Genomic DNA, 27,287 nt, shown 5'->3' with positions numbered 1-27,287 from the left:
TTCTTTCAAAAACCTCAGAACCACACAAAGCAACACGGATGCCATTTTGTGACAGTAACATGGTGTTTTGTCTGCTGTCTCTTATGAAGGTTAATAAGTTTTTGTAGCGAGATAATCATAGTGAAAGTTGCAAAACATCCGAGAGGGGCTGTTTTGGCTCAAACTTCTCACGCTAAGTTACCAGAAACCTGCTAATTGTTTGCTCAGAGCAGTTCAAAAGTGTCGACCATGTGCATAAGCTGTTTTTATTCCTCCTTGCTTGACTGGCCAGAGGCAAACTGACTACCGGTTGTTATCTCAGAGTCCCTCATGGGTGTCACCAGGAGAATTTACAGGAAATCCACCAATGAGTGTGTCACTGTCCCCATAGAACCCACAGGCTCGGGCTCAGGCTCGTACACAGAAGGCCACTTTTATCGAAGTAGAACACATACCTTAACTACTTTTTGTGTTTTGTCTGCAGTGTGTGTTAAAGCCTCTGCAAGTGAACTTCTTTTAATCTTTGCTTCAAAGTTAGTTTTCTTTGTTCTCATGAACATGATATTATATATATATATATATATATATATATATATATATATATATATATGGTTTTTTTTTTACAGTGTAGAACTTTTTATCTACACTGTATAACTACACTGTGTATTTCATGTGTTGCTAGTTCTTATGCAGCCACATTGACAAGTTTCACTTCTCTAAATCTTAGCACGATCTTGAAGGGTCATAACATTGTGAAAATAAATATCCTGTCCTTTCAAAGTAGTGTCTACATACTGTAATCAAAGGAAGTTTGAATGCTGAGTAAGATTTCAAACACTGATTTGTGCACAGGAGAAAGTGGTCTCCTTCTATTTGATTGCATGAAGTGATACTCGATTATGAGACAACACATAGTCATTAGTCATATTCATGATAAATTTTATATATATATATATATATATATGAAATCTACATATTCTCCGATACTGGTGTGTTGAGGCCAATCGAGTTAGTATTTGAGAATTCCATCGATATCGTCCATCGGCACAACCCTACTAGTCAGTGCTCTCTTTTGGACAAACTACATAATGTGTCAGCAACCTATTTACCATAAACATTTTTGCACGGACATTTCTTGTTACCAATAACAACATATGTGACACAAGCTGATATGGCCCTGTGTATTGGCCTAGCTCTAATACTGTATACACTAAGTATACACTAAGTACTTTATACTAAATCACATAAATATATGTGATCTTAAAAAATTTCCCTAAGTGGGATTAAAAAGCTATTTGATAGTTGCTATAGTTGACAAGCACAATGTAAAGTGTTCTCCATCAAAGAGATCAATTACATTAAATATCCATTAGATGGTAATTATGTTTAAATGTCACCATATTATTCACACTGTGGAACTGTACTTGTTAGCAGTGGAATACCCATCACAAGTATGGTATTTCAATAGGTCATAAAGCCATGTGATACAAGGCCCGTTACCCTACATACACTTTGGCACTTGGTCTTAGAGTAACTGGATGTCGGTTTACAGTAGATTCTCAGCAGGGCAGAGGCTGTTTGAAAAAGGTTTCATGTTATGAAACTGGCGGAGTTTACACAGCAGTGACTGTCTGCTGTGACATTTGACTGGCTTCATTTGCTCTCTCTCCCGTTTGTTTATAAGAAATGACAGCAAAGCTCCCCTCTCCGCCTTTGATGAATCACGCTTTCACTCATCAGCAAACCTTCCATCACCTTCCTAACATCACATTTTGAGGCACTTATTGTTCAGCCCATTTGATGCTGATTAAGCTTTAAGATGGAAAAAGGCCAACTCTGGCTCTCAAACCATTCACCTATTCACAGTATTTGTTTCTTTGCTTTTATACAAAAACATAATCCGTCTGTTGTTCCTGATTTGAATTTCTCCTCCCGTGGGAATTCTCCTCCGGGTAGCAGAAGCCAATTTGGGTCTGCTCCTTTACACTTAAAACAAGTATATCTCCAAAGACCTCAAATCCCTCCCTTCCATCTCCAAACCAAATGAAGTCATAAATCACTCCTCTATACATATCATGCTAATTAAGAGCATGGCTCAGCTGCTCTTCTCCAGCGAAGGATGGAATAAAATGTCTCCATAATTATGTCAAAACAATGTGCACTCAACCTCTGCCACAGCACATTTGGGACGACTATGAGGAGATAAAGCATGTGGAGTGACACCCAGGACTTAAAACACTTTTTTTTCCATTTTGTCTGGAAGGGATTCAAGATTGTTTGCTACTGTATAGAGTAAAGACACTTCTCTGATTTTTATTTTAAATACAGGTTAGGTTTGTGTAAATATAAAAGGTACTGCAGTTTTTTAACTCAACAGTCCCTGATGCAAGTAGAGCTGTGATTGTCCCATGACACACGTGGACCCACCAACAAGTCCTTCAAACCTTACCATGATATTCCTTTAATCTGACCCACGGGAGGCTTTCATAAATTAAGAAATACAACATTTTTATCTAAAGCAGATAATGTTTTGTGAATGGTCGAGATTTTAAACATGTCTTTAACGTTTAATGTGAAACTTTGGCAGTTTGGTTATGTTTACGCACAAAAGTTACTTAGTTAAGTTTCGAAAAAGATCACGGCTTGGGTTAAAGTCAGACGTTACTTCACTTCCACTTCCACACGTAACCAAGGCTTTAAATTAACACCCGCCAACCCGCCAATTGCCGGTAAAAATGAACTTTGGCGGCTAACATTGTAAAGTTACTAGCCACTTTGGCTCGATGAAGCAAACAACTCTGCATCTGTTTGAATCGGCTGGCAGCAGAAATGTTGCCAGTTTGGTCTGTTTTCCGCCAAGAAATTTGGGCGGTTTTGTGTGTATTTGGCTTGGAAACGTATCTTTATCTGCTCGTACTACTAATACTACATTTCCCATGAACACCATGTCGTGAACCGTTGGCTACGTGTCCAGCGCGCAGTATTGATGAAATTAAGTAATTAATTGAAATTAAAAATGTGTTGAAATTTAGTAAAAATGTGGCTAGGGGAAAATGTGATTGGCTGGTAAATTTTAAAAATGTGCTAGCCGTGTTGGCTGGTGATTAAAAAAAAGTTAATTTCAAGCCTTGCACGTAATGCTATATGTGACGTAAAGTTAAAAAAAAGACTTGCTGTTTACTTTTATTTTCAAACCGGACTCGAACACCGGTCCCCTTACAGTGAAAACACACCTGGCTCGTAAGTGTCATATAGCGTGTAGCGTATATACAGTACGTGCCTGACGTGTGTGTGTGTGTGTGTCACTCTCTCTGTCTGTTTGTTGGTCTCTCTCTCCGTGTGCCTGATCGCGTGTCTCACTGTGAGAAGTCAAGTCAGCCAAAATCACCATGAACCTAGGTGTTTCATTTTAAATGTGTTATATTTTGGTAAAGTATCTGGCTGCACTGTGGTCTTCTTGTATGTGATTACCTGCCTGGCTTGACACATAAGGTCGCGTCTCGCGCAAGAAATAGAGGAGACACTGAAATAAAAATAGCTGCGCTTCGCGGCTATACGCAGCGCTTACGTGCCCGGTGTGTTTTCACTGTTTGGTGAAAGTCCTGTTTGTTTGACCCATCAACTACCCTAACCGACCTCCTCACGCAGGAATTTGGTGCTCTCATACTGTACTTTGTCACCTTACTTCCTGCTTTGGTCCCGTCATAAGGACTACGGCCACTTAAGCGTGAATATAGGTCGTATTTGCTGCCTGAACAAACAACCTCTGGGAGGACAGTCTCGTCCACTGTCTCACTCCCCCGCAGTTATTTTGGCTCATTGCAGCATGTGTGAATGCTAACCGACACCAAGCTCTCAGGAATAAATCGAGTTCAGATTGTGAGAGATAATTTATGTTCTGTGCGCCCAAACACACAGGCAAACATGGTGTGTTTCTTTATGGGACAAAACTCTCCCTGTGTTTGAGATTTCTTCAGTTTGATCTCCTTTGCACTTTCTTTCACTGAAACGTTGGATGCATTATGAGAAAGGCAGTCATACTGGGCTTTGTCCTAAGTTGTTACAGACCAGATGGCCAGCGCTTACACATGTGTAACACTGATCATATTGTACATATGTAAATCTATAAACATATGCTCAACCTTCAGCCCCCACAGCATATCATAATCCTCAACCTGCAAAGGTTTTATCTTCCTACAAAGAACTATTCCTTTTTTTCTGTATCATTTTGCAACAAAATCCATAGTTTCAAAGAATTTACTCTAACAAAGTTGGCAGTCATTAGTTATATACAGTACTTGAAGTGTTTATAAATGTGTCACTTACTTGAAAAACAAAATATAATATTAGTCCCAGTGTCACAGCTGGATCCATCTCCAACCTTTCATCTTTCCCCTTAACAATACTCCGGATCCCGATAACCAATTATACCTCTTATGGCCTCTCAAATAACTTTAATCACCGATTAGGATTCCTTGTTCACAAAGAAGCTACTTAAAAGTAATTGCTCAATAAAGACCGGGGAAGTTGTCGTATTAAGTAGGTCTTCCTGCTGCTTTCTCTCATTAGTGCTCACTTGGAGCTTTCAACTCCCCATTGTCACAAATGGAGCCAGCTTCATTCACAGCACAGAAGCCGTTCTCACTCTGCCTAGTTCACACTGCTTTGACATGATGTGACAGCATAAGCACCGCGCAAACCTGCAGAACAGAAAGTGCGTAACAGCCCAAACCCGTGTTGATTTTAGATTCATTAGAACAAGCAGAAATATTGGGTGACGCAGATTGGATAGTTTTTCCGTGGACTACAGCAGAGAGCCAGGGTTCGAGTCCCGGCGGTACCTCTGTTTTTCTCGCAGCGACCTGTACTGTTTGGTTGGAAACAGATGAAGAATAGACACACAGGAAAAGAAAAGAAAAAGTAAATGATAGAAATAGCATATGCAGCTAACGTATGAATGAGGGTCATTATTTTCAGTTCCGACAGATCTCAGAATTTTAATATTAAAGTTTTCCCCCCAGATATTATGATGTTGAGAGAAAAGAAGGTCCTCTTTTGAAAATAATAATATATTATATTTATATAGCGCTGACGAGGACAGGAAATTATTCTGGTAAAAGAAAGAGAGGGCAAACACAAGTGACATTTTTATTAAAAGGGTTTGAGTTTGCACTGCAAATTGTAATTTTTTTTGTGTGGAAAATACAAGTTTATTTTCAGTATGTTGATGTTTTTCTCCGATTTTCACCCATTTCGTAATATTTCAAACAACCCTCTATGCTTTGGAAAGTTGTGGTTATTTTTTGCTTTAATATGGATTCATGTTGAAACAGTTAAGAAATAAGTTAGGTTTCTTTCCTCTTGCCTCACTCTCTCTTTATCTCTCTCTTTTTTTAGACCAGTCTGAAAGACGGAGACTTCATTACAAAAAAAGAACTCAACTGTTTTTAAGGCATTCATCCCTTCATTACACTATCTTTGAATGAGCACACATTCGATCATACAAATTTAGGAAACAACCTTTAATATATCCTTTTTTTCACATGAAAAAGAGACAGGGCTAAAACGGAGCATTTCAGACAGAGGATAATTATGGTATATTCAGACAGACAGCATGAGAAAAATAATCTGTTTTTGAACATTTAAAGCATGTAAACATGTTCAAGTAGAAACCCAAAACACAAGTATGAACCTGAAAATGAGCATATTGCTCCGTTAACCAAATTGCATTCCAGCTGATATGGAATCTAGCTAGAACCAATTCTTGCATACAGTCTAAATGAATCTTGTACACACACTGTTCTGTCAGTCTGGCTGCTTGCCTTTGACCAGTGTGAGTCACAGCCAACCCGTAGTTAGGGCTGGGTATCGTTAAAATATTCAATACCAATACTTTGACTTCGATACCGGTTCTTGAACGATACTCTTTTCAATACCAATTTTATTTTTTGCGTGGGGCTTTTCCCTTTATTTGATAGTGACAGTGGATAGACAGGAAAGGTGGGAGAGAGATGGGGGATGACACGCAGCAAAGGGCAGCAGGTCGGACTCGAACCCGGACCGCTGCTAAGGACTCAGCTTACATGGGGCGCACACTCTTACTGGGGGAGCTAGAGGTTGCCGCGGCACAAATCTTTTTATTTATCATTCAGCTCCTACGACGTTAGCCCCGTCTCTGTGTAACGTAGAGTTTTTCCTGCATATCTCTGCGACGTGTAACGTTAGACAGCCAATCACAGACATTATTAGATCTTGGTAGGAGCATGCGGCGTGCTGATTGGCTCACTGACACTGATGAGATTTACTCCTTAAGTATTGAATTTGGGTATTGAATGACAAGGCATTTTTTGATACTCTATACATCAGAAGCAATTCGGTCGGTGCCTAAAAAGTATTGAATTTGTTACACAGCCCCACCCATAGTAGTGCTATGGGGTAATGTATTTATGAGTGGCCCCCCATGTTGTTTGTATCATGCATGAGGATGCTCGTGTACAAGCACTTGGACGACAGTAACGTACAGTGGGGCAAAAAAGTATTTAGTCAGCCACCAATTGTGCAAGTTCTCCCACTTAAAAAGATGAGAGAGGCCTGTAATTTTCATCATAGGTACACTTCAACTATAAGAGAAAAAATGAGAAAAAGAAATCCAGAAAATCACATTGTAGGATTTTTTATGAATTTATTTGCAAATTATGGTGGAAAATAAGTATTTGGTCAATAACAAACGTTCATGTCAATACTTTGTTATATACCCTTTGTTGGCAATGACAGAGGTCAAACGTTTTCTGTAAGTCTTCACAAGGTTTTCACACACTGTTGCTGGTATTTTGGCCCATTCCTCCATGCAGATCTACTCTAGAGCAGTGATGTTTTGGGGCTGTCGCTGGGCAACACGGACTTTCAACTCCATCCAAAGATTTTCTATGGGGTTGAGATCTGGAGACTGGCTAGGCCACTCCAGGACCTTGAAATGCTTCTTACGAAGCCACTCCTTCGTTGCCCGGGCGGTGTGTTTGGGATCGTTGTCATGCTGAAAGACCCAGCCACGTTTCATCTTCAATGCCCTTGCTGATGGAAGGAGGTTTTCACTCAAAATCTCACGATACATGGCCCCATTCATTCTTTCCTTTACACGGATCAGTCGTCCTGGTCCCTTTGCAGAAAAACAGCCCCAAAGTATGATGTTTCCACCCCCATGCTTCACAGTAGGTATTTTCTAATATACAGTCAGGTCCATAAATATTGGGACATCGACACAATTCTAATCTTTTTGGCTCTATACACCACCACAATGGAGTTGAAATGAAACGAACAAGATGTGCTTTAACTGCAGACTTTCAGCTTTAATTTGAGGGTATTGACATCCAAATCAGGTGAACGGTGTAGGAATTACAACAGTTTGTATATGTGCCTCCCACTTTTTAAGGGACCAAAAGTAATGGGACAATTGGCTGCCCAGCTGTTCCATGGCCAGGTGTGTGTTATTCCCTCATTATCCCATTTACAAGGCGCAGATAAAAGGTCCAGAGTTCATTTCAAGTGTGCTATTTGCATTTGGAATCTGTTGCTGTCAACTCTCAATATGAGATCCAAAGAGCTGTCACTATCAGTGAAGCAAGCCATCATTAGGCTGAAAAATCTAAACAAACCCATCAGAGAGATAGCAAAAACATTACGTGTGGCCAAATCAACTGTTTGGAACATTCTTAAAAGAGAGAACGCACCGGTGAGCTCAGCAACAGCAAAAGACCCGGAAGACCACGGAAAACAACTGTGGTGGATGACCGAAGAATACTTTCCCTGGTGAAGAAAACACCCTTCACAACAGTTGGCCAGATCAAGAACACTCTCCAGGAGGTAGGTGTATGTGTGTCAAAGTCAACAATCAAGAGAAGACTTCACCAGAGTGAATACAGAGGGTTCACTACAAGATGTGAACCATTGGTGAGCCTCAAAAACAGGAAGGCCAGATTAGAGTTTGCCAAACAACATCTAAAAAAGCCTTCACATTTCTGGAACAACATCCTATGGACAGATGAGACAAAGATCAACTTGTACCAGAGTGATGGGAAGAGAAGAGTATGGAGAAGGAAAGGAACTGCTCATGATCCAAAGCATACCACCTCATCAGTGAAGTATGGTGGTGGTAGTGTCATGGCGTGGGCATGTATGGCTGCCAATGGAACTGGTTCTCTTGTATTTATTGATGATGACAAAAGCAGCATGATGAATTCTGAAGTGTTTCGGGCAATATTATCTGCTCATATTCAGCCAAATGCTTCAGAACTCATTGGACGGCGCTTCACAGTGCAGGTGGACAATGACCCGAAGCATACTGCGAAACCAACCAAAGAGTTTTTTAAGGGAAAGAAGTGGAATGTTATGCAATGGCCAAGTCAATCACCTGACCTGAATCCGATTGAGCATGCATTTCACTTGCTGAAGACAAAACTGAAGGGAAAATGCCCCAAGAACAAGCAGGAACTGAAGACAGTTGCAGTAGAGGCCTGGCAAAGGATTTGCAATCAAGTATTAAAAAGTGAAAGTTTGTTTTATGATTGTTAATCTGTCCCATTACTTTTGGTCCCTTAAAAAGTGGGAGGCACATATACAAACTGTTGTAATTCCTACACCGTTCACCTGATTTGGATGTAAATACCCTCAAATTAAAGCTGAAAGTCTGCAGTTAAAGCACATCTTGTTCGTTTCATTTCAACTCCATTGTGGTGGTGTATAGAGCCAAAAAGATTAGAATTGTGTCGATGTCCCAATATTTATGGATCTGACTGTAATGTACAAATATTAAGATCTGGTCTGGCTATTTTCAAACTCGTATAATTCCTTTTATAGAAGAATGTTAAGTTATAAAAAAAGCTATAACATTACATTTTACTTAATTGAAAAGGCTTCTAGTAAACGACCGTTTTTTAGCTGACCCTGAATCAGCCACAAACATCTTCAAGGTTGAGTGCAGGTGTTAATAAGAGAACATGTTTTTGCTTGGAAGGATTACAGGGAATACAAACCCGCCTGGTGATTGTGTTTAACATGAGCACATTAACACATTTGAACTCCTAAATGGCTGTAATGGCATGATCACAGATACTAGAAAAATAACCTTAATGCTTAATGATCTGTGTTCCAGCTCAAAGTCTCGCTTTCCACTGTTCCACATACTGAACTCCTTTTCAATCAAACATGCATCTCTGTAACATTTACAACTCTTTGTCTTTTACTGAAATGAGAAATCTAAAAACATCTTTGATGTTCGAGAGAAATGTACATGAAACTTAATGTTTTAATTCTCCATAAGCCACGAGTGACTTACAGATCTGTGCTGGAGCGGGAGGGGAGGGAGGACCGGGGCAGAACCTTGTTGTCGAGCAGCATATTTTATTTCCTCTCCCAGAGGTTTAGAAGAGCTGTTTCTCTTGAGTTTTAGCGGAGGTCACAAGGTTATTATATAAACAATACATGGAGGCCCTCAAGCACCCAGAGGGAATGTTTAATGCAATGCTCACAATTTCTGAAATGTTGTAATGTTCAAGACATGCACACCAATGTGTCCAATTCTAACCATGCTGCATTATCACTCTGTCTTGCTTTTTTATTTCTTTCTCTTCTTCGGCTGTTTTGTCGAGGCAACTGTAAACCCGCGCTGAATTAATTTGGTCAGCTGCCTTGGATAAACTACATTGATGACATCAATTATATTCTAATGAAAACAGATAAAAGCCATGGAAAGCAAATGGAATTTGTGAACAGGACTCATCAAAGTCTTAGCATTGGAACAAATTCCCATTACGTCTCATAAAAGCCTTTAATTTGCAAAGCTCATGTCTGGTTTGGGGACTTAGAAGTACATGGTCAAATGATTCAGTGTTAAGTCCTTTGCCAAGAGAAGCCAAATCAGAATTTAATTTGGCACGTAACTCCTTATCCTGTCTGAAACATGTGGTTGGATGCAATCCTTGGATTAGCGTGGACTTTAAGAACTACAAATTTGGCTTGTTTCTCCTCCTCTGGCAGAACAAACACCTAGTCTAACTCATTTGTAACACAACATTTACATTTCCAATCTCTGGGGGGAAAGAAAAACATGCTTACTCCAGATTAGTACTACTTAGTTAACCAAATTGCTACAATTATGTGTGTCACTCCATTGACATGGGATGACGAGGCTCCATTTCTTCTCTCCGCTTCTCTTTTGTAATAACTGTATAACCTCTTTCCAATGTCTGAATTGACTTTACAGTTCAAGACAAATTTTGATGAATAATCATCATTTCTCAGCATTTTGTACAGATGCTGCCTTCAAGAAATTCATTATATCTTTCAGACAACTTAATGAGAAATATGAATATCTAGATTCACTGTGTTTTGAATATTTAGCTTGAGTAACTTTAGAGGTACTTAAATGCTGTGTCGTGTCATAATAATCAATCGGATCCTGATGAGTGTTTGCAGGACCTGAAAGCGAGTAAGGCAACTCTTTCGCACTGAACAAAATGATGTGTTGCAGCTATAAAACACAATAAACTCAATTCAAAATAGCCATACAATTCACACATCACTTAATATTAATGGTAAATGACACAGTGTCAAATGTGTACACATACAGTATTATACAGTACGTTCTTAAAGTTAAACCCGCAATAAACATTTGGCCACTTGGGGCAAATGACATGTTGGCAAAACGGTTGCTTATTTACACATCCAGCAGACACAGAGCAACATTAGCATTCATTGTGTTTGTTTGTTTCATGATAGCTAGCTAGCTGCTAACTTTGGCTGTCTGCCGTTTGGTGCTGAGCAGGTTTGTGTACAGTGGATTTTTAGAGTGGACTGTGATGAGAGCGATGGTGGGTGAACCAAAAGAGCAAAGTTCTGGACTGTAACAACCAAAACAATGAGCTGAAAGAGGCTAAGATGCTCCTTCGAGCTGAGAGGAACTGCAGAGTTGGGTGATAATTCCCTGCAGGTTTTTTACTATGAGTGAACCCTTTCAGCAGGGCTGGGTATCGCCAATAATTTCCCCAATCTATTCAATTCCGATTCACAAGGATTCAGTATGAATTAGGTTAGGAAAATTTTAGTTACATTACCAATTTTGCTTGGATATAAAAGAGATTCTCAGAGAACTTGTGCTGTAAATTGTACAAGCAAGAAGCAACCTTCAAATATTTTTTATAATGCACCAGGTTACTGTTTACATTAAGAATTGACCTCCCCAAAAGTTTGTTTAAAGTATTTTTTACTTAACAGGACTAACATTATATAAACATATTAAAAGATAGATTTTGAGATTTTATTAATCGATATCCGATCACTCAAACAAAGATCAATTTTCATTGGAGAAACGATTATTTTAACCCAGCCCTACCTTTCAGATTAGGCAGCCATTTGATCCATTGTTAATATAACAAATATTGATTATACAAGCTTTAATATTATGTGTTAAGTTGTAAAATGAAAGCCTTTGTGGCAAATTTTAGCCAGCAACTACCTACAACTGTAAAGAACACGTTTTAACTTTACCCATTACAATGTGTTCTTTATTTGTTGTAGCTTCCACAAATACGAAAGGGCAAGGGTTCCAATGAACTGCTCAGCACATTACACAGTTCTACCCATATGACCTATCACTTTCATGGCTATGTTTTTTTGAATGGATGGACGTGTGTGCACATTCTCCACAGATCAGCATACAGGAGCCCGAGCAGATCCATTCATATTTTTATACACTACTGTGTATAAAAATATGAATCTTACTGTGTAAACTGCTTTTGACCTTGGCCATGCAGAGCATCATGGGAACTGTTCACTCTCTAGTTACTTCCTTAAATTAACAGAAGTAGTTTATATGATTCACCTTATCCATAGTTTTTACCCAGTTTTTTTTTTTTTTTTTTTACTTTTAAGAATAGTTTTAAGTAGAATTTATTGTCGTTTTCTGCACTTGTCACACTAGTTATTAAGAATATAACTAAAACGAGAATGAAGTTCTATTGTGTGTTACTTCAGTAGTGTAGCGTCTGTTCTTTTACAATTGTGACCGTTTGAATGTAGGAAAAAAGAGGAAGTATTTAACAAGCTCTGTGTGTGGGTGTGTGTGTGTGTGTGTGTGTGTGTGTGTGTGTGCGTGCGTGCGTGCGTGCGTGCGTGCGTGTGCGCCCATCCCAGCGGACTACCTTCCCCCTCCACCACCTGCGGAAGAGTCAACCGGTTTCCCGCCCTCCCCCGGTTCCTTCCCTCCTCCCCCACTGATGAACTCATGCGACTATCAGGTGAGAGAAAGTGTTGCTGTATTCAGTCTTCTCGTTTGTCTGTAACTCTCTAAGAGTCGGCACAGAAAGCAAAAAAACACCCCGAGCTCTACGCTGAGTTCATGCACCAAGTCCAGCGACACTGTCTGTCCATTTGAGTTGCAGCCAACGCAGAAAACATCCAGCTCCACATGCTGCCTGTAGCCAGCCACCCTATCTCAAGGAACCACAAACAACACATACTTTCTTCAATCCCTCAGAGCTCTCATGCAGGAAGGATGGAAGGCTGACACCTATTGGTGGAGCCCGGTCACTTTTCTCTGCTCTGCTGATCATGATACCCACAGGCGTTTGTCCCTCCCGGGATATCTGGCCTCTGTGATCTCACTGACACTCTCAGCACTTGACCTGTGCTGCAAAATCCTCCAAGTGATTCACATTATTTTGTTTAATGTTCCTCTTTAGGCCCCTCATTCAATTTGACCAGTTTCTTGCCCTAAATGAATTCCTTTGTAAGTTTGCAGACAGAATGTTACATCATTTAATTATGCAATGAGTGTAAAATCACCACTCCTCCCACACAAACTGTACACACAGACAGTATAATTCTGCATCCTGGAGAATAGCAATATATGTCTTCATGTGGTGTTATGACCGAACTACAGGCATACATACATAGTACAAATATATATATATATATATATATATATATATATTTATTTTTTTTAAAGGTGCACTGCAACCACAATTCTGAATTTCATGGTTTTTCTTTAACCAAGGGAATGTTAGGCTCAGCCAATCAACATAGCTGCTTTTCCCTTAACACATTTACAATTGGCTGAGAATGGAGAGCATGAGCAGTTAAAATGTAATCAACAAAATATTTTATGTAATTTGAAATCGACAAGAATTTGACGCGGGTTCAGCATCAAGTCATTAGATCCCTAAACAGTTACAAATCCTTTCTGCCATTGTTCATTTAATACAGTAACAGATCATTTTTATTCGCCACTCTCTCTGTTCTAAAACCACATCTGTTGCCTAAACTCATATCTAACTGTGGGTGTGTAAGCTAACATGAAGCTGTAACTACACATCCATTTTCAACTGTAATCGGAGACACACCAACATTATTTTAGGGTTTGTGCAAAGTTTAAATAAAATGTTCAAAAAGTTTAATGAAATACTATTGGTATTTCATATTCAACCTGGCTACTCAACACTATCAGAAATTCTTAAAGGAAAACAAATAGTACCTTTGTGTTTTACAGTAATCAGAATCCTTTGCTTTGTCTCAAATCGCACACTTCTGTACTTGCACTTGCTATTTTGAGTACATAGTGCGTTCACACTGACAAGGTTTGGCCAAATACACGTACTACGAGTACCCGCATGCTGCACTAATGGTCAAAACGTTGAGTGTGGAACGCTTGGTAATGGGAGCCCCATTACCAACCCTGCCGTTATGTCAATGACAAGTCGCAGTGCTTCTAGATTTTCATCTCTGTCTTAAACAAAATGTCATATTCAGAGAAACAGGTTTTACTTGCTGTCATCACTCCTCCCGTTCACACTGACCATTAAAATATCCCTTTCTAACGCACTGCCATGTAAGTGATGGAGGAATCTGCAGTCCTTGTTCCGTGCAAACATATATTGAACAGTTTATCTGAAGCTAATATGAGGCTCCAGCTTTCTGAGTTAGTCAAATCAAGTCTTTTTTAGCACGGAATTCCCTTTTCGTGTTACCATCCCTTTACTGTTGCTCAGCACCAAAATAATCCGGGGAAACACAAAGAGTGAATTTTGAACAAAATGAACTTTGGAAGTTGTCCATCAGACTGCTGAGGCCTCATATGAGCTTCAGCTGAACTGTGGAATGTAGTTTTGCGCTAAACAAGGACTGAGGATTTTGTCTCTTATCACTTACATTAAAGGCAAATTACGAAGGGATCTTTTAACGGCCAGTATGTCCAGGAGGAGGAGCAAAAACTGTTATAATGGACATATGGGTACCTGACTAAGACAGACTTGAAAGAAAAAAAAGTTGAACATATCCTTTACGGTAAATAAACCATTTAAAAACCCAATTGGACTATGCAAATGTTTTTCTTAGTTCATAAAAAGCTATCGTATACAGTTTATTACAGTAAGTGGACATAACAAAGATAATCTTATTATCGTTTAGCTTCTTTCCCTATTCACCACTGCCATCTCTGCCATCGCTGCTCTTCTTCTGTATCGACAGTAGAAGTCAAATGTATTTGAGGCCTGAAATCACAGAAAGAAATGAAGTGCTTAATTAGTTTGAAAAGTGCTTTTCTTGTTTTCATCTTCGCTTTTCTTCTCCTATCATATTGGCTGTAGAACCCCCCCTGGCATTGCAACTTAATTCCCTAATCCGCCACTGGTATCTTAATTATGTGTCCTGTAGCCAGGGCAGAACTCTTTTAACTGCAGGCGCCGTTCGTAAAAAAAGGGATGGATATCAATCAAAACGTCTTTGCATCTTGTTCTCTCTGCCTTAGTAGAGAAATTATACACACTGAATGCATAAAACAGTGATGAAATGGTATTTCCTCAGAAGAATGCAGAAATATTCTTGCCTTTATCACCCTGGCTGAGAGAGATGTCTTGGTTATGACATGTTAATGCCAAAACCTTTAGCAGAAGAGAGGAAGACAAAAGCAGCTAGTTCTCATCGTGGATTTTGCCCTACACGTCACAAAGACTGCAAGGTTTCCTTTCATCCTCCTCGTTATCCCCGTTAAATAAGTTTGCCTGTTTTGTTCTTTTGTTGATTTGAGACAAGTCATTAGTGTTTTGCTTTGTTTACCCCCGCTCGTGATTGCCTTAGATGTTTTTAAGCAGCAGCTCTGCTCCAAATGGAGGCAAGTCCTGCCTGTAATAGATTGTGACAGGTAATCCAAACACATAACATTAGAATAAGAAGCAGTCACTGATCCAGCCAACTCAAAAAGCCCCCGCAGGCAATTGCAAGAAGTCTTCTTGCAGTTGCAGCATAGTTCAGAAGACTAAAAATACATCTGTCATTCCATGGAGAAATTCCCGGGAATTTTGTAGAAAACCGAGTGTCACAAACGGTCAAATCATTTTAGCTACTTTCCAGATTTTTGTGCAACTGTTTTGTTACATTTTGGGTCTTTTTAATAAATAAAAAAAATTAATATATATATATATATATATGTGTGTATATGTTGAGGTTATGTTTTCTCTGAGGTGAAACTGAAAAAAATGTAGGTGAATAAATCAGTGGGGTCTGAGACTGCTGCAGTGATCCTGTTGCTGATGCTTTCTACTTTTCTATGCTTTCTTACTAGTTAATTAAAAATCTGAACAATTCTTATCTTTTATAGGGCAACTATTTAAAATATGGAATAAAGTAAATCAAACTTTAATTCTAAAAAAACCCTGACTTTTTTGTTTGAAAAACTGCTGGATGAGATTGTGATGAATAATGCATGAGGAATGAAATACTGTAAATCCAAGTGTGCTGAAAAGCAGGAGGTGAATAGTGCACTGCTTTATGACACTTGTCTTTCAGACAATACATTGCTTCTTATTTCTCACTGCATTTCTCTCCCGAGAGAAGTGTCTGCTATTGATGTGTGGCGTTCAAAAAGATTGTCTAAGGTCAAGGTGAAGCATGAACTCCGAAACTGTAATCCAAAGTGTAAAATGGGCGAACAAAGCAGGAGAGAATGTCTCCAAATACTCGCCATTGATGATTATCTGTCCTTTAACTTTTGAGTGCAACTAGACAAAAGTACCTAACTTATACCGCTTCCACACCACCTACCAGGGTTGGGCTAGGGTTGTCGGATCAGGGTTTAACACTCCTTTTGGAATTTCAAACCAAGCCAGTCTACATGAGTATATCCCTGGTCATGACAATTCAGAGATCACCTTTCGCAGTTTTGCTTGTAATACTCTGCTACAACTCTGCAAAAACGCAGACTAGTGACCATCCGGGCCCCCACTGCCAGCGGACTGTTCGGAAATGAACTAAAAGGCTCCACCTTGTTATTGTTGAAGCTGCCTGTAATAATCCTAGTTTTATACAGTCTATGGGGAAAACCCAGCGTAAAGCACAGTGAGACAAAATGTATGTTATTTTTTCAAAGTGTGCGGCGAACATAGGCGGCGACCTGTGACGACTGCCCCACTGTCATTTCCAACCAATCACATATTTTGTCCCGCCCCGGCTGTTAGCGACCCAGGTCTTGCACAATTCACATTGAAATCGACCCCTATTCGGTAGCATTTAAGGAAGCCCATTGACAGAACAAAAGGAAACCCCATGAAGGTTCTGATGTGTGCACGTTTTTACACCACCTCATTTAGGACTATGTTCTCCACAGCTACAAAGAAAATGGGTTGATGTTCCACTTCCAGGATTGCTGTGTTGCCGACGGAAATTCCACCAAATTTCACTCTTTTCAGCCAGATGTCGGTCCCCTTCCTCTGTCTCTGTGTTGGCGTTCTAACCTCCGGTGGATTTGTGAGGACTATGGTTAACTGCTCCTCAGATCTCTGCAGGGTAAATCCAGACAGCTAGCTAGACTATCTGTCCAATCAGAGTTTTCTGTTGCACGACTAAAACTACTTTTGAACGTCCACATGTTCCACCAAAACAAGGTCCTTCCTGAGACTATTTAGCAGAGGCACCGTGGCTCCATCCTTAGTGCCGCCCATGGCGATTGTTATTGGTTTAAAGAAATGCCAATAAACCACAGCAGGTTTTTCTCCCATCCCGGATTGCTGTGTGGACTAGCCAGACCCTTCGCCACAGCGCTGTGGAGGAAGGTCTGGCAAATCTAGTCCTACCCTGATCAAACCCACCTGGCGACCTGGGTCGCGAAGCCAAGTAGATGGAGGAGGGTTACCCCATTCAAACACACAGTCGACCTGGGTATAACCCTAGTTGAGCCATTGGTGTGAAAGGGGTATGAGTGTCATTACAGGCTGTTTTGGTAATTTCCTCTGCTGTATTACACACATGTGTGATGTTTGCTCCCAGATGAAAGCACCAGAGAAGACCCTGGAGCAGAGACGCTCCAGTCTGGACGCCGAGATCGACTCCCTCACCAGCATCCTGGAAGACCTGGAGAGCAGCTCACCCTACAAGCCACGGATCACACAAGTATGATACCGACACAATTTTACACCTGCACATACAAATATACACTGTAACTAAGTATATTAACTCAAGGGCGTAGGTTTTGTTTCAACATTGGGGGGGGGGAGGGGGGGGAGACACTTCGGTTCCTGCATTTTGGTGAATGTTTATGCAACAATTTGTGCTTTTTCTGCATCAATTTACGGTGCAAATGTGTTTATTGATGTAAAGGAAGTTATTATATTCTCCTGTATTGTAACTTTCTGCGTATTCAAAACATCACACGTGTTTCGGGATGTTTTTTTTTAGTAATCGTATACATCTCAACAACAAATCTGTTAGAAAATGAGACCTTGTTAATGCCAGAAGCTCCAAAGTTTAAATCTACTTAAATGTATCTATATTTTTCTCGCTCCTGTTGTGTTCTTTGACCCCCCCAATTTAGCAAAGCGGACACAGTTAATGTTTTAACTCGCTGTGCTCCGACTCCATTTTTTCTTGTTGTTATGAAAACGACCGGTCTGGCTACTCCGCTTGTAATTGGTCGGCTGTCAAAAAAGCGCTTGACGTAGGTAGCGTTTTTTTCAGAAAAGTTTTTTCAACTTCAAAAAGACACTCCGAGCTGCAAGAAAAGAAGTCAGCGGTGGCATTTAAAAAAGCGCTTAGGACTTTTTTGAAAACACGGTTTACTCCAAAGGATTATAATGCAAAACAGACGCTGGCAGCTTAAGAAAAGATGCCAAGTGTGAACATGGCCATAGTGCTGTCATCAGGGTTATCTCAGGTTGGGCTTGAGACTCTTGACTTTTTAACAGAAAGAGAAGAATGAAAAGTGAAAACCTAAATCACTGGAGGACCCCTTTAAGATTTTAAATTAATAAACAGACAACCTTAGAAATTACACAATACATTGTCATAGATTAAACCAGTTGTTTCCAACAATATTTCTTGTGACCCTTTACAAAAAAGCAGTGTCTGTTTGGGGCTACTTTTCATATTTCAGATTTTGTTAGCAGTTTTACCAGTGTGTGTCCCTCTTTGAACTTTTGAGTAAAATTCTCTAACATTTCACAAAAAAAGCAAAGATTACAGACTGGATTTTTCTGCAAAACAAGTACTTTTACATTTGATACCTTGCGTATATTTTCATGATAATACTTCTTACTTAAGTAGGATTTTGTAGGCCTTTAGTATTTGTACATGGACATACTGGTACTTTTAAGTAAGTAAAGTAAGGAACCTGAGTACTTCTTCTACCACTGCTAGAAAACATAAGTTAGGAAGAGGTGATACACACAGCTTTTCAACAAGTTCTGCTGTATGAAGGATGCTATTGTGTAACGCCAACCAACAAACTACAGACTTGAATTATTTTTAGACTATTACAACCAAATGATATATTTTAGCAGTCAAGCTTTCCTGCAGGAAACAGAGCCATATGTTACATCTCTCAAAACTGTTTTACACTAATGACAAAATGAGTCTTGACCTAAATCACTAGTTGATATCAAACGATATTAAGAGCAACTTCGAAAAGTCAAAGCCTTGGGCAGTTCACTAAATTGTTTGACACACAATAAATGTAGGACAGGCGGATAAAAAAACCTAACCAATTGTGTTTGGAGTAGGAAGGCTCAGAGGGGTTTTTAACACCATGCAGATCATATCTCTAGTGAGATATTCGAGCAATAATGTAATACCTGAAAGGTTGTTCTCTGTGAGGGCTACGGACGCGGCTACACTGGGATCAGAAATATTTTAGTCCAAATATTTGTGAATATACTTAAAGGTAGTACAGTTTTTATTCTGCGGGTAATTTACAGTGTAGTTACCATGCCTACATGTTGTTTGTTTGTTTTATTTATTAAAGGATGCATGTGTACGACAAAATATAGGGTTAAGATGATACATTATTGACAGGAATTCATTTAGCTACAGACCTCTGTGACCTCATACAGTGAAACACATACATATTTACATTCACCTATTGACCTTATTGTGTTAGTGCATGTCAGATTGTGACTTTATTGTGCAGGAAACATGTTCTAACTATTTTCATAGCACGTTTTTTAGCACATCTGTGAATATACTCTCTTTTTTAGACTAGTGGAATACACATGTAAGATGCTACGTTTGTGGAAAATGACACTTGAAACATGGTATTTTTGGGGAAAGTGTGCAGTGTGACAAAGACAGACAAAAGACTGCTGGTTACGAGTGCTTAGGTCCTTTGGTTGAGTGACTCCTGGCTCCCTGGTTAGAGCGAGTGAAATGGGTGTACCACACACAAAGTGAAAAGTATTGCACCACACAGGGGAAACATAGCGGATACAGAGGGGAAAGAAATGAACCATGTGGTTCTAAAATGATACACATTAAAGGCAAGTAAGTCAACTATGACTTGGTGATTTCTAGTGTGCTTGGTGTTGTCAGCGTGTTCACGGGTGCTGGTGTTAAATGCGATACTGTAAAAAAACATAACATTATGTGCTCATAAAATATGGTGAAATGCCCTTTGGACCACTCAGACATGTTTGTAGTAGAATACAGACGTTGTATTATAGGGTTATTATAGTCTGCATAGAGCAGCTGCCTGCAAGTGTCTGTCTAGAGAACTTGATCATGTTCAGGGCCTCGAGCTGGATACATTTGAGGTCACACATTAGGGATCGACCGATACTGGGTTTTCAAGACCGATACAGATTATTAGTAGTTAATGAAATTAGTAGTTAATGAACCCGATATTTGGAACTGATATGCATTTACAGTGAAAATGAAAAACTTTAAGTCAAAATTAAGATTTTGGAATGTTACAAACTCCAACACAAAACTTTGTATGAATGCTTTAAGCAATTATTTAATAAATGAGAAACTTTCTACATAATACCCAGTAAAAGATAGTCAGGTAGTGTTGTGGGGGGGCATGAAGTCAGACTCAGTGGTGAGTGAAACTGAAGCAGAGGGACAGACACAGAGCTGTAGCAGAGCCAAAGTACAACACTTTTTAATCCATTAACTTTATCGGTTATCAGGCAAATAAAACGCAGATACAGATAATCTTCAAAATGCCAAGAAACGGCCCAATAATCGGTCTATCCCTATCACACTTTCACTGCTTTGGCTTCTGCTGCTCTGTTGTGACTCACAGTTCAATGCACTCACTCATTTGTCTGAAACTTTTTGGCTCATTGGTTTTGTTTTGTAGACACTTTTTAATATATATAATATTGAGAAATGTGCTTATGGTATTTTCTTCTTCTAGAGCCTGCAGCTAGTTAGCTTATCTTAGCTTAGCATAACGACTGGAAACGGTGAAACAGCTAGTCTGGTTCTGTCCAAAGGTAACAAAATCCACTAAGCTCTGAAGCTCACTTATTAACACGTCCAATCTTGTTTGTTTCATCCATTCAAAAACTGTTTTACAGGGGCTTATCTGCCAAGAAATAGTCCCCCAAATTGGACCCCTCCCAATAAAACCACAGCTTGTTGTTTTTATACTTTGTTTTTCTACAGATTAAACAAATGACAAGTCCTATGCTAAGCTAAGATAGCCGGCTCCTGGGTGTTGCTTCATATTTAGCGTACAGACATGAGAGTGGTAGCAGTCTACTCATCTAGATTGTGGCAAGAATGTGAAGAAGAGTATTTCCCAAAATGTCAAACATAAATGCAAAAATGCAGATTTGTTTTGTCATTTTTGTGTTTAGCTGTACATTATACATTATATATCTTCTACATGCTGCTAGCTGTCAGTGTTACAAGGTTTGCATTCAGAACAAAGGGAATCTACAGCACAATGCGAAAGCAGCTGTTTCCTTTCATTAATTCTCTGTTTCATGTAAACACACACACACACACACACACACACACACACACACACACACAGAGCCCGCATATACACATTGCATAGAAGTATAAACACTTTTTTAGGATGTGGAGCTACCAGCTGCTGAAACATGGCATATTTTCCTAAATAAAATATAGTATAAGTGCACACCTTTTGTTGGGTAAAGAAACATGCAGTACAGTATATATTGGAGCAGGAGTCTGAAAGCTTTTGGCAACACGACTTGAAAAATTGATGTCCACCTGTATAGCTCTGTGAGAGCCCAGCTTGAGACTGAGCGGCTGAACAGTCATACTAACTAATGTATGGCTGTCGTGGTGCTTTTACCTGTCAGGGTCAAAGTCGCTGCATGTTTATTTTTATCGCAACCTGCTGCAAGTTTTTTGAGTTACGGGTGAGAAGCCACACCACCTGTGTCTAGGCAGAGAACACATACATGCTATGGCATGTATTAACCATACGATGTTATGTATCAGACATTTTGTTGACTTAACCCTGTTTTTGCAGTCTAACAGCCAAAACACACCGGGTGCGTAAGCGTCGCGTATAGCCGCTGAAAGGCAGCATCCCTGTGCTGTCATGATGCCCATTTTACTGCCGCTGTGTCTTCTCTCTGAGAGCTGTTTGCACATGGAACAGAGTTGCTTTCCATGTGATTGTTTATTTTTCAGTATTACGTGCATATGCACACAATTACACACACTTGCACGCTGTTACTCTCCTCAGCTGATCCTGATTCTAACTGATTAACTCAGGTTGACCTTTTCCCCTACCCAGCTGCTCCTGTCAGTCCGTGCTCGGGCACTTTCAATGCATTATTCTACAACACAACGCCAGTCTGTGTCACGGGCCAGGTTTCATACTCCAGCATTGGCACAACATGCTGCACAGTAATCTTCCGCTTGTATAAGCAAAGAGTAACGAGCAGTCTTGATTTGCAGCTTTTCTGCGCACAAGCAATCACAGAGCCAGCTCTCTAAAATCAATAGGCCGCCCCGCGCTCTCCCTTTCAAGCGCCTGGGAGAGGAATCTTCCATCCTGACGTTACATTTTGGAGTCAGCTAAGGGGACCTTATGTGTGCTCGCCTCCCAGATGAAATTGCAATGGACGTTGCTGCTCATTCATAAAAATCTAAGTAGCATTCCTGCAAAACACTCAGCCGGCACTGATGCTTCACAGACATCAAAACAATTTTGTTTGCTTTAGTTGGTATTCTCTGTGGCATAACAGTGGGTAATGAAATGTGATCATTATATAATTCCCATTTGTTCTCTTTCCACTTCTGTCTTAGATGCCATTTGTTATTTGACACAGTTAACTAAGTTTGTGTTTGCTTTATCCTGCGATAGCAAAAATGAAGCCAGTACCGATTATAGTGATGATGCTCTTTATTCTGTGAGAGGTTTCTGTTATTTCTTGTCGTACCAGATTTAAATCCGTAATGTTTGAATATAATTGAGCAGAATGTCATGAATTTCTTTAGACATTCTCATCTAATACTTCCCATAGGTTCTGCTTCAGTCTAGGCCAGGGGTCTGCAAACGTTTTTTAGGCCGAACACCCCTTAGCTGAAAGAGAGACGGAGTAGTGCCCCCTTACTGCTGTACATATATTGTATAAAACTAAGTTGCATGTTAAACCGGGTCAGATAGATGAAAATAAATGGATATTCATATATTATTTATACATCATGTTTTAATGTTAAACATATACTGTATGTGGAAGGCACAGTGACTCCTTAAACTTAACTGTATGGCTACCAGTGTTGGGGTAGTTACTCAAAAAAGGTAATTACACATTACTAGTTACTTAAAAGAAAAAGTAATACCTTACTTTACTATATTATATATATATATATATATATATATATATATATATATATATATATATATACACTGCTGAAAGTAACAAGTTACAGTACTAGTTACATTACATTTGAATTGCTTCATAACTTGAGCTGCACCATAACTTACTTGCCAAATAACAATATAAAGTTAAACCTCATGTATGCCCAGATCAACACAAACCCTTATTATTATAATGAGGACATACACAAGATCTCTCTTTTATGCTCTTTAATACCACAAAGCTGACAACAAAGTTGTGAACATCAGATTCAGCACAAAATTTGCCAAGAAGTACTGGCGGCCGTCCGCTCTTCATTATCTGTGTTTAGCCCGGTATGTTTCGGAAAGACGGTGATTCCACTGTCGAAACAGGCCACATTCCCTCCACTATTTCTGTTCCACAAGCTTATTTATCTCTGCTTTGTTTATCTGCTGTTGAATACAGTCTTGGCTACATGGCTGGTGTCGGCAACACGCTCTTTTCATCAGCGTCTCAGGGTCTGTGGGACTTTAGCAACTAGCTTAGATTGGTTGTTGTGTTCGTGGCGGTGGAGAGGTGTTTGTGACCGGGGGACAATTTACACTTACAATGAAGTTTTTGTCCTTTCGCGCAACTAATTTGAAGTAATGGGCATACCTCCACCCCTTAAAAGATGTCTTAAGTGGTGGCTCTGCCATGTTTGTTTCATTTACTCGGATGGGTGTTATGGTGGCGCAAACACACACGAAACGGACGTTTGATTTGTTATTCTCTCCTCCCCTTATGCAGATAGTTGAAGAACCAGTAACACAAGTGTAATGCAGTAATTATTTGATAAGTAACTGTAATGTGATTACTGAGTTATCAACAGTAATGCGTTACATTACTGCGTTACAGACAAATGTAATCTGATTACAGTACACCCAACACTGATGGCTACCATAGTGGCTACTGTACCTATAGTAAACTTATATTCAATGTGTAAATTAATTTAAAAAAATAAATCACAAATTGCCAATTTATATTTGCTATAATATTCTGGATTGATATTATTGTATGTGAGGGCTGTCAGCGTTAACGCGTTAATCGCAATGCGATTAAGGGCCGATGCGATTCATTTGTTTTAATCGCATGCCACCATTTATTAATTTATTTTACACTTCACTCGGCTTTGCGTCGTGCCTAACAGGTTACTATTTTGACCCTTTGCAGCACCGTTACTTCAAGCTGCCACTTCCTCCTAACACATCCTGCTGCTGCAGGCTGCAGGAATGATGGAGAAACACAGCAGCAATGAAATGCTGAATGGAGCTTTTTATTTTCCAAAACTCCCAGACGGCTCGTAGATAAGTCGAAAGCCATATGCACGTTGTGTAAAGCCGAATTAAAATATCACGAAGCACGTCCAGCTTGAGCTACCAGCTACGGAGCGAAGCATAGTAGTACAGTTAACGTGATGCTAGACCACCGGCCCTCGCAGCAGCGGTGGCTGGAGCGAGCAGCTGCAGCGGCCGTAGCGGGCAGTGGCCCGCAGCGGGCGATCACGGGGGGACATCCTCAGCGGTGAAACGCGAACGGGGGCTGGAGTATAACCTAGCTAGGTGGAAAGCTAACGCTAGCCGGCCACCTGTTCCATCAATCCTGCTTGCAAGTGTCCGCTCATTAGACAAAAACTGGACTACATCCAACTTCAACAAAACTGGGCTGTGTTAACACGGACTGGTGCAGAAATGAGCTGCTCATTAACCGCTGATCACTAGACGGCAGTGAGGAATCAACATTATTTAGGAGTTACTAAACACTAGATTGACTCTGGTAAGGATAGGGATTTTTAGTTTTTTAGTTAGGTACTTGGAAGAATTGTGCAATAATGACAGATTCACACATTTTTCTTTTGTTTACAGTAAATAAATAATTACAAATCTTAAAATCAAGTTCATAAAGTCACTTTCTTTGCATTCATTTGATTCCCAATCAAGATTCACTGGTAAAAATAGCTTTTGATTGTTAATATGTACTTAAAAACTGTTCTGAAATGCAAAATAATAGAATTTTAATCATGTGATAAAATATGTGATTAATCGTGATTAACTATAGAACTTCAGCAATTAATCGCAATTAAATTTTTTTTATCGTTTCACAGCCCTATTGTATATTTTCAAACATTTAAATATTTGAAAAAAATAAATATTGTTTAACATAATTTGGCGGACCCCCTTGCACTAACTCTGAGGACCCCCTAGGGGTCACGGACCCCCTGTTGAATATCTCTGGTTTAGACAATTTGTATCAATCTAAAAAACATTTATTTAAAAACTGAATCTGTCAGCAAACAAGTTGTAGCCTGTATTTAAAACATTCTCGGCACTTCATGTCACACAGTAGGCTAGGTAGTATACCGAGCATGCACTATACACTCGCAGTCTGCTCAAGTGCTGTTTGAGTTAGTGAAAACCAACAGCCAGTCAAGTAAATAAGGAAGTGTATGAGTGATAGTAAAGAGGTATCAAATGGACTATTGGAACTGAAATGTTGTGGTAAAAAGACGAGTCCCTTAGTGGAAACGACATGGGTTTTTTTTTTGGTTTTTTTCAGTTCAGTTGCCCAAAAAAAAAAAAAGGTGTGTGTGCTCTTGTCCTGTATATCTATCTTGTGAGGATTCACGTTTTAGATCAGGAGAGTGAGAACATCTTTCAAAAGTGAGGACATTTTCTTCTAAGGGCTGTTTGAGGGTTAAGACTGTGTCTAGACTGACTTTAGCTCACCTTACTTGTAGTTTTTAGTAGTTAATAGTTCTACTGTTTACCTCACAATCCTTTCGTGGAAAGATAAAATGATTGCTGCCGTGATAATCCATCCCCCACCCCAACCCCCCCCACCAAAAAGATATGGAATTATGTGTTAATCCATACAACTCTACAGCAGCCAAATTTACTGATTACCACACTTTTAGCTATAAAGGAGCAGTTAATCGGTCTCCTGGTGAACTGTCTGGTTGGCGTAGATCCCTACATATTTTCGTCCATACATCACATATTGTTTACGATCCCATTCTAAGATTTTAATAACAGTTTCTGTCCTCAATTCTAAGTTCTGGCATAGTGATTGGTGGAAACACAAGAGAGCGTGTTCATGCTAAATCCTGCTGCACTGCCATCTGCGCCCAACCAGCCCACTAATATGCAGCGTAGGCCTGTCTAAGCACATCAGATCTGTTGTGGGGGAGCTAACAAGGAGGCCCAGATGAGTGTCAAAATAGTGCGCTCATCAAGTGCCAGAGCAGCAGCGCTGCTTTGGTGGAGGCTACAAAAGCTATGCCCACTGTGACCTCTGATTCACACCGAGCTCTGGGGAATTTCTAGTAATCAAACACATCACCAACCCTTCTGCTGAGGTTCTACAACATCCAGTATGTGCTTTATTTTGTACATTGTAAAAAGAAGAAGATTTTTTACACATTTAATATGTGCCTTTAGATCATTATAAACAAAATAACATAAAAACTAAGTACCGCAATCAGAACTTAAAGTGTCTATTTCTAACTTTCAGTTGGCGTTGATTCTAGCGGCCCCTTTGGACTAAAGCGGTAGTGTTTTACCACACCTGCTGTGGTAAAGCTCTTTTCTTCACGGTGCTGTATTACCCACTGTATTACCAAGTTAGCGTTATGGGGAGGTCAAATAGTTGCGATGAATGTTTTGCTCAGACAGAAAATCATTCATATTCAATAAAAGAATAATTTACAGATGCATCGCTGCATTTCAAATGTTGCATACGGTAACGTTACAGGGGGACAAGGGAAAAGAAAATAGTAGGCCAACACAAACACGGACTAAAAGGAATAAAACGTCTGCGCTAAATGGAAGGGGGGCGTAATTTAATGTTGGCTACTAACGTACAACCACATCACGCAATCTAAAGTTATTTTATGAATGAAATAGATTTATTACATACCTGAGGGCCAATTCAGGGACATTTTTGAATCATTTACAATCCTGTAATTGTCTCCATCTGTTAAAAGCCCGACCGAGTGTGACTTGCGTTATCGCCCGTCGTCTTTCACTTTCCCTTTGAGCTTTCAGTTGTTCTTCTTTTAATTCCCTTCTTTCCTGTGATTGTCCTGCCCCAATATCAGTCATAACTACAACAGATTAAAATTAAAATACAATTAGGCCTATATAAAGACATCTCAGAATCTTACCTGGCACAAAAAGGCTGGATACA

At 39.7% G+C, this 27,287-nt stretch overlaps 1 protein-coding gene across 7 annotated transcripts in view; it reads left to right on the top strand.

Annotated features, from left to right (window-relative positions):
* Positions 1-27,287, top strand: part of lpp (LIM domain containing preferred translocation partner in lipoma) — a 192,122-nt gene that overhangs the window by 76,401 nt on the left and 88,434 nt on the right. For all 7 annotated transcript variants that reach the window (XM_078259864.1, XM_078259861.1, XM_078259863.1 and 4 more), the window contains 2 exons: positions 12,166-12,269; positions 17,290-17,412. In XM_078259864.1, the coding sequence (XP_078115990.1) occupies positions 12,166-12,269; positions 17,290-17,412 (227 nt within the window). The remainder of the gene's footprint in view (positions 1-12,165; positions 12,270-17,289; positions 17,413-27,287) is intronic.

This window comes from Sander vitreus, chromosome 9, assembly GCF_031162955.1.
Source record: "Sander vitreus isolate 19-12246 chromosome 9, sanVit1, whole genome shotgun sequence".
NCBI lineage: Eukaryota > Metazoa > Chordata > Actinopteri > Perciformes > Percidae > Sander > Sander vitreus.
The sequence above is the reverse complement of the archived record's forward strand: the minus strand, read 5'-3'. Positions and strand labels throughout refer to the sequence as shown.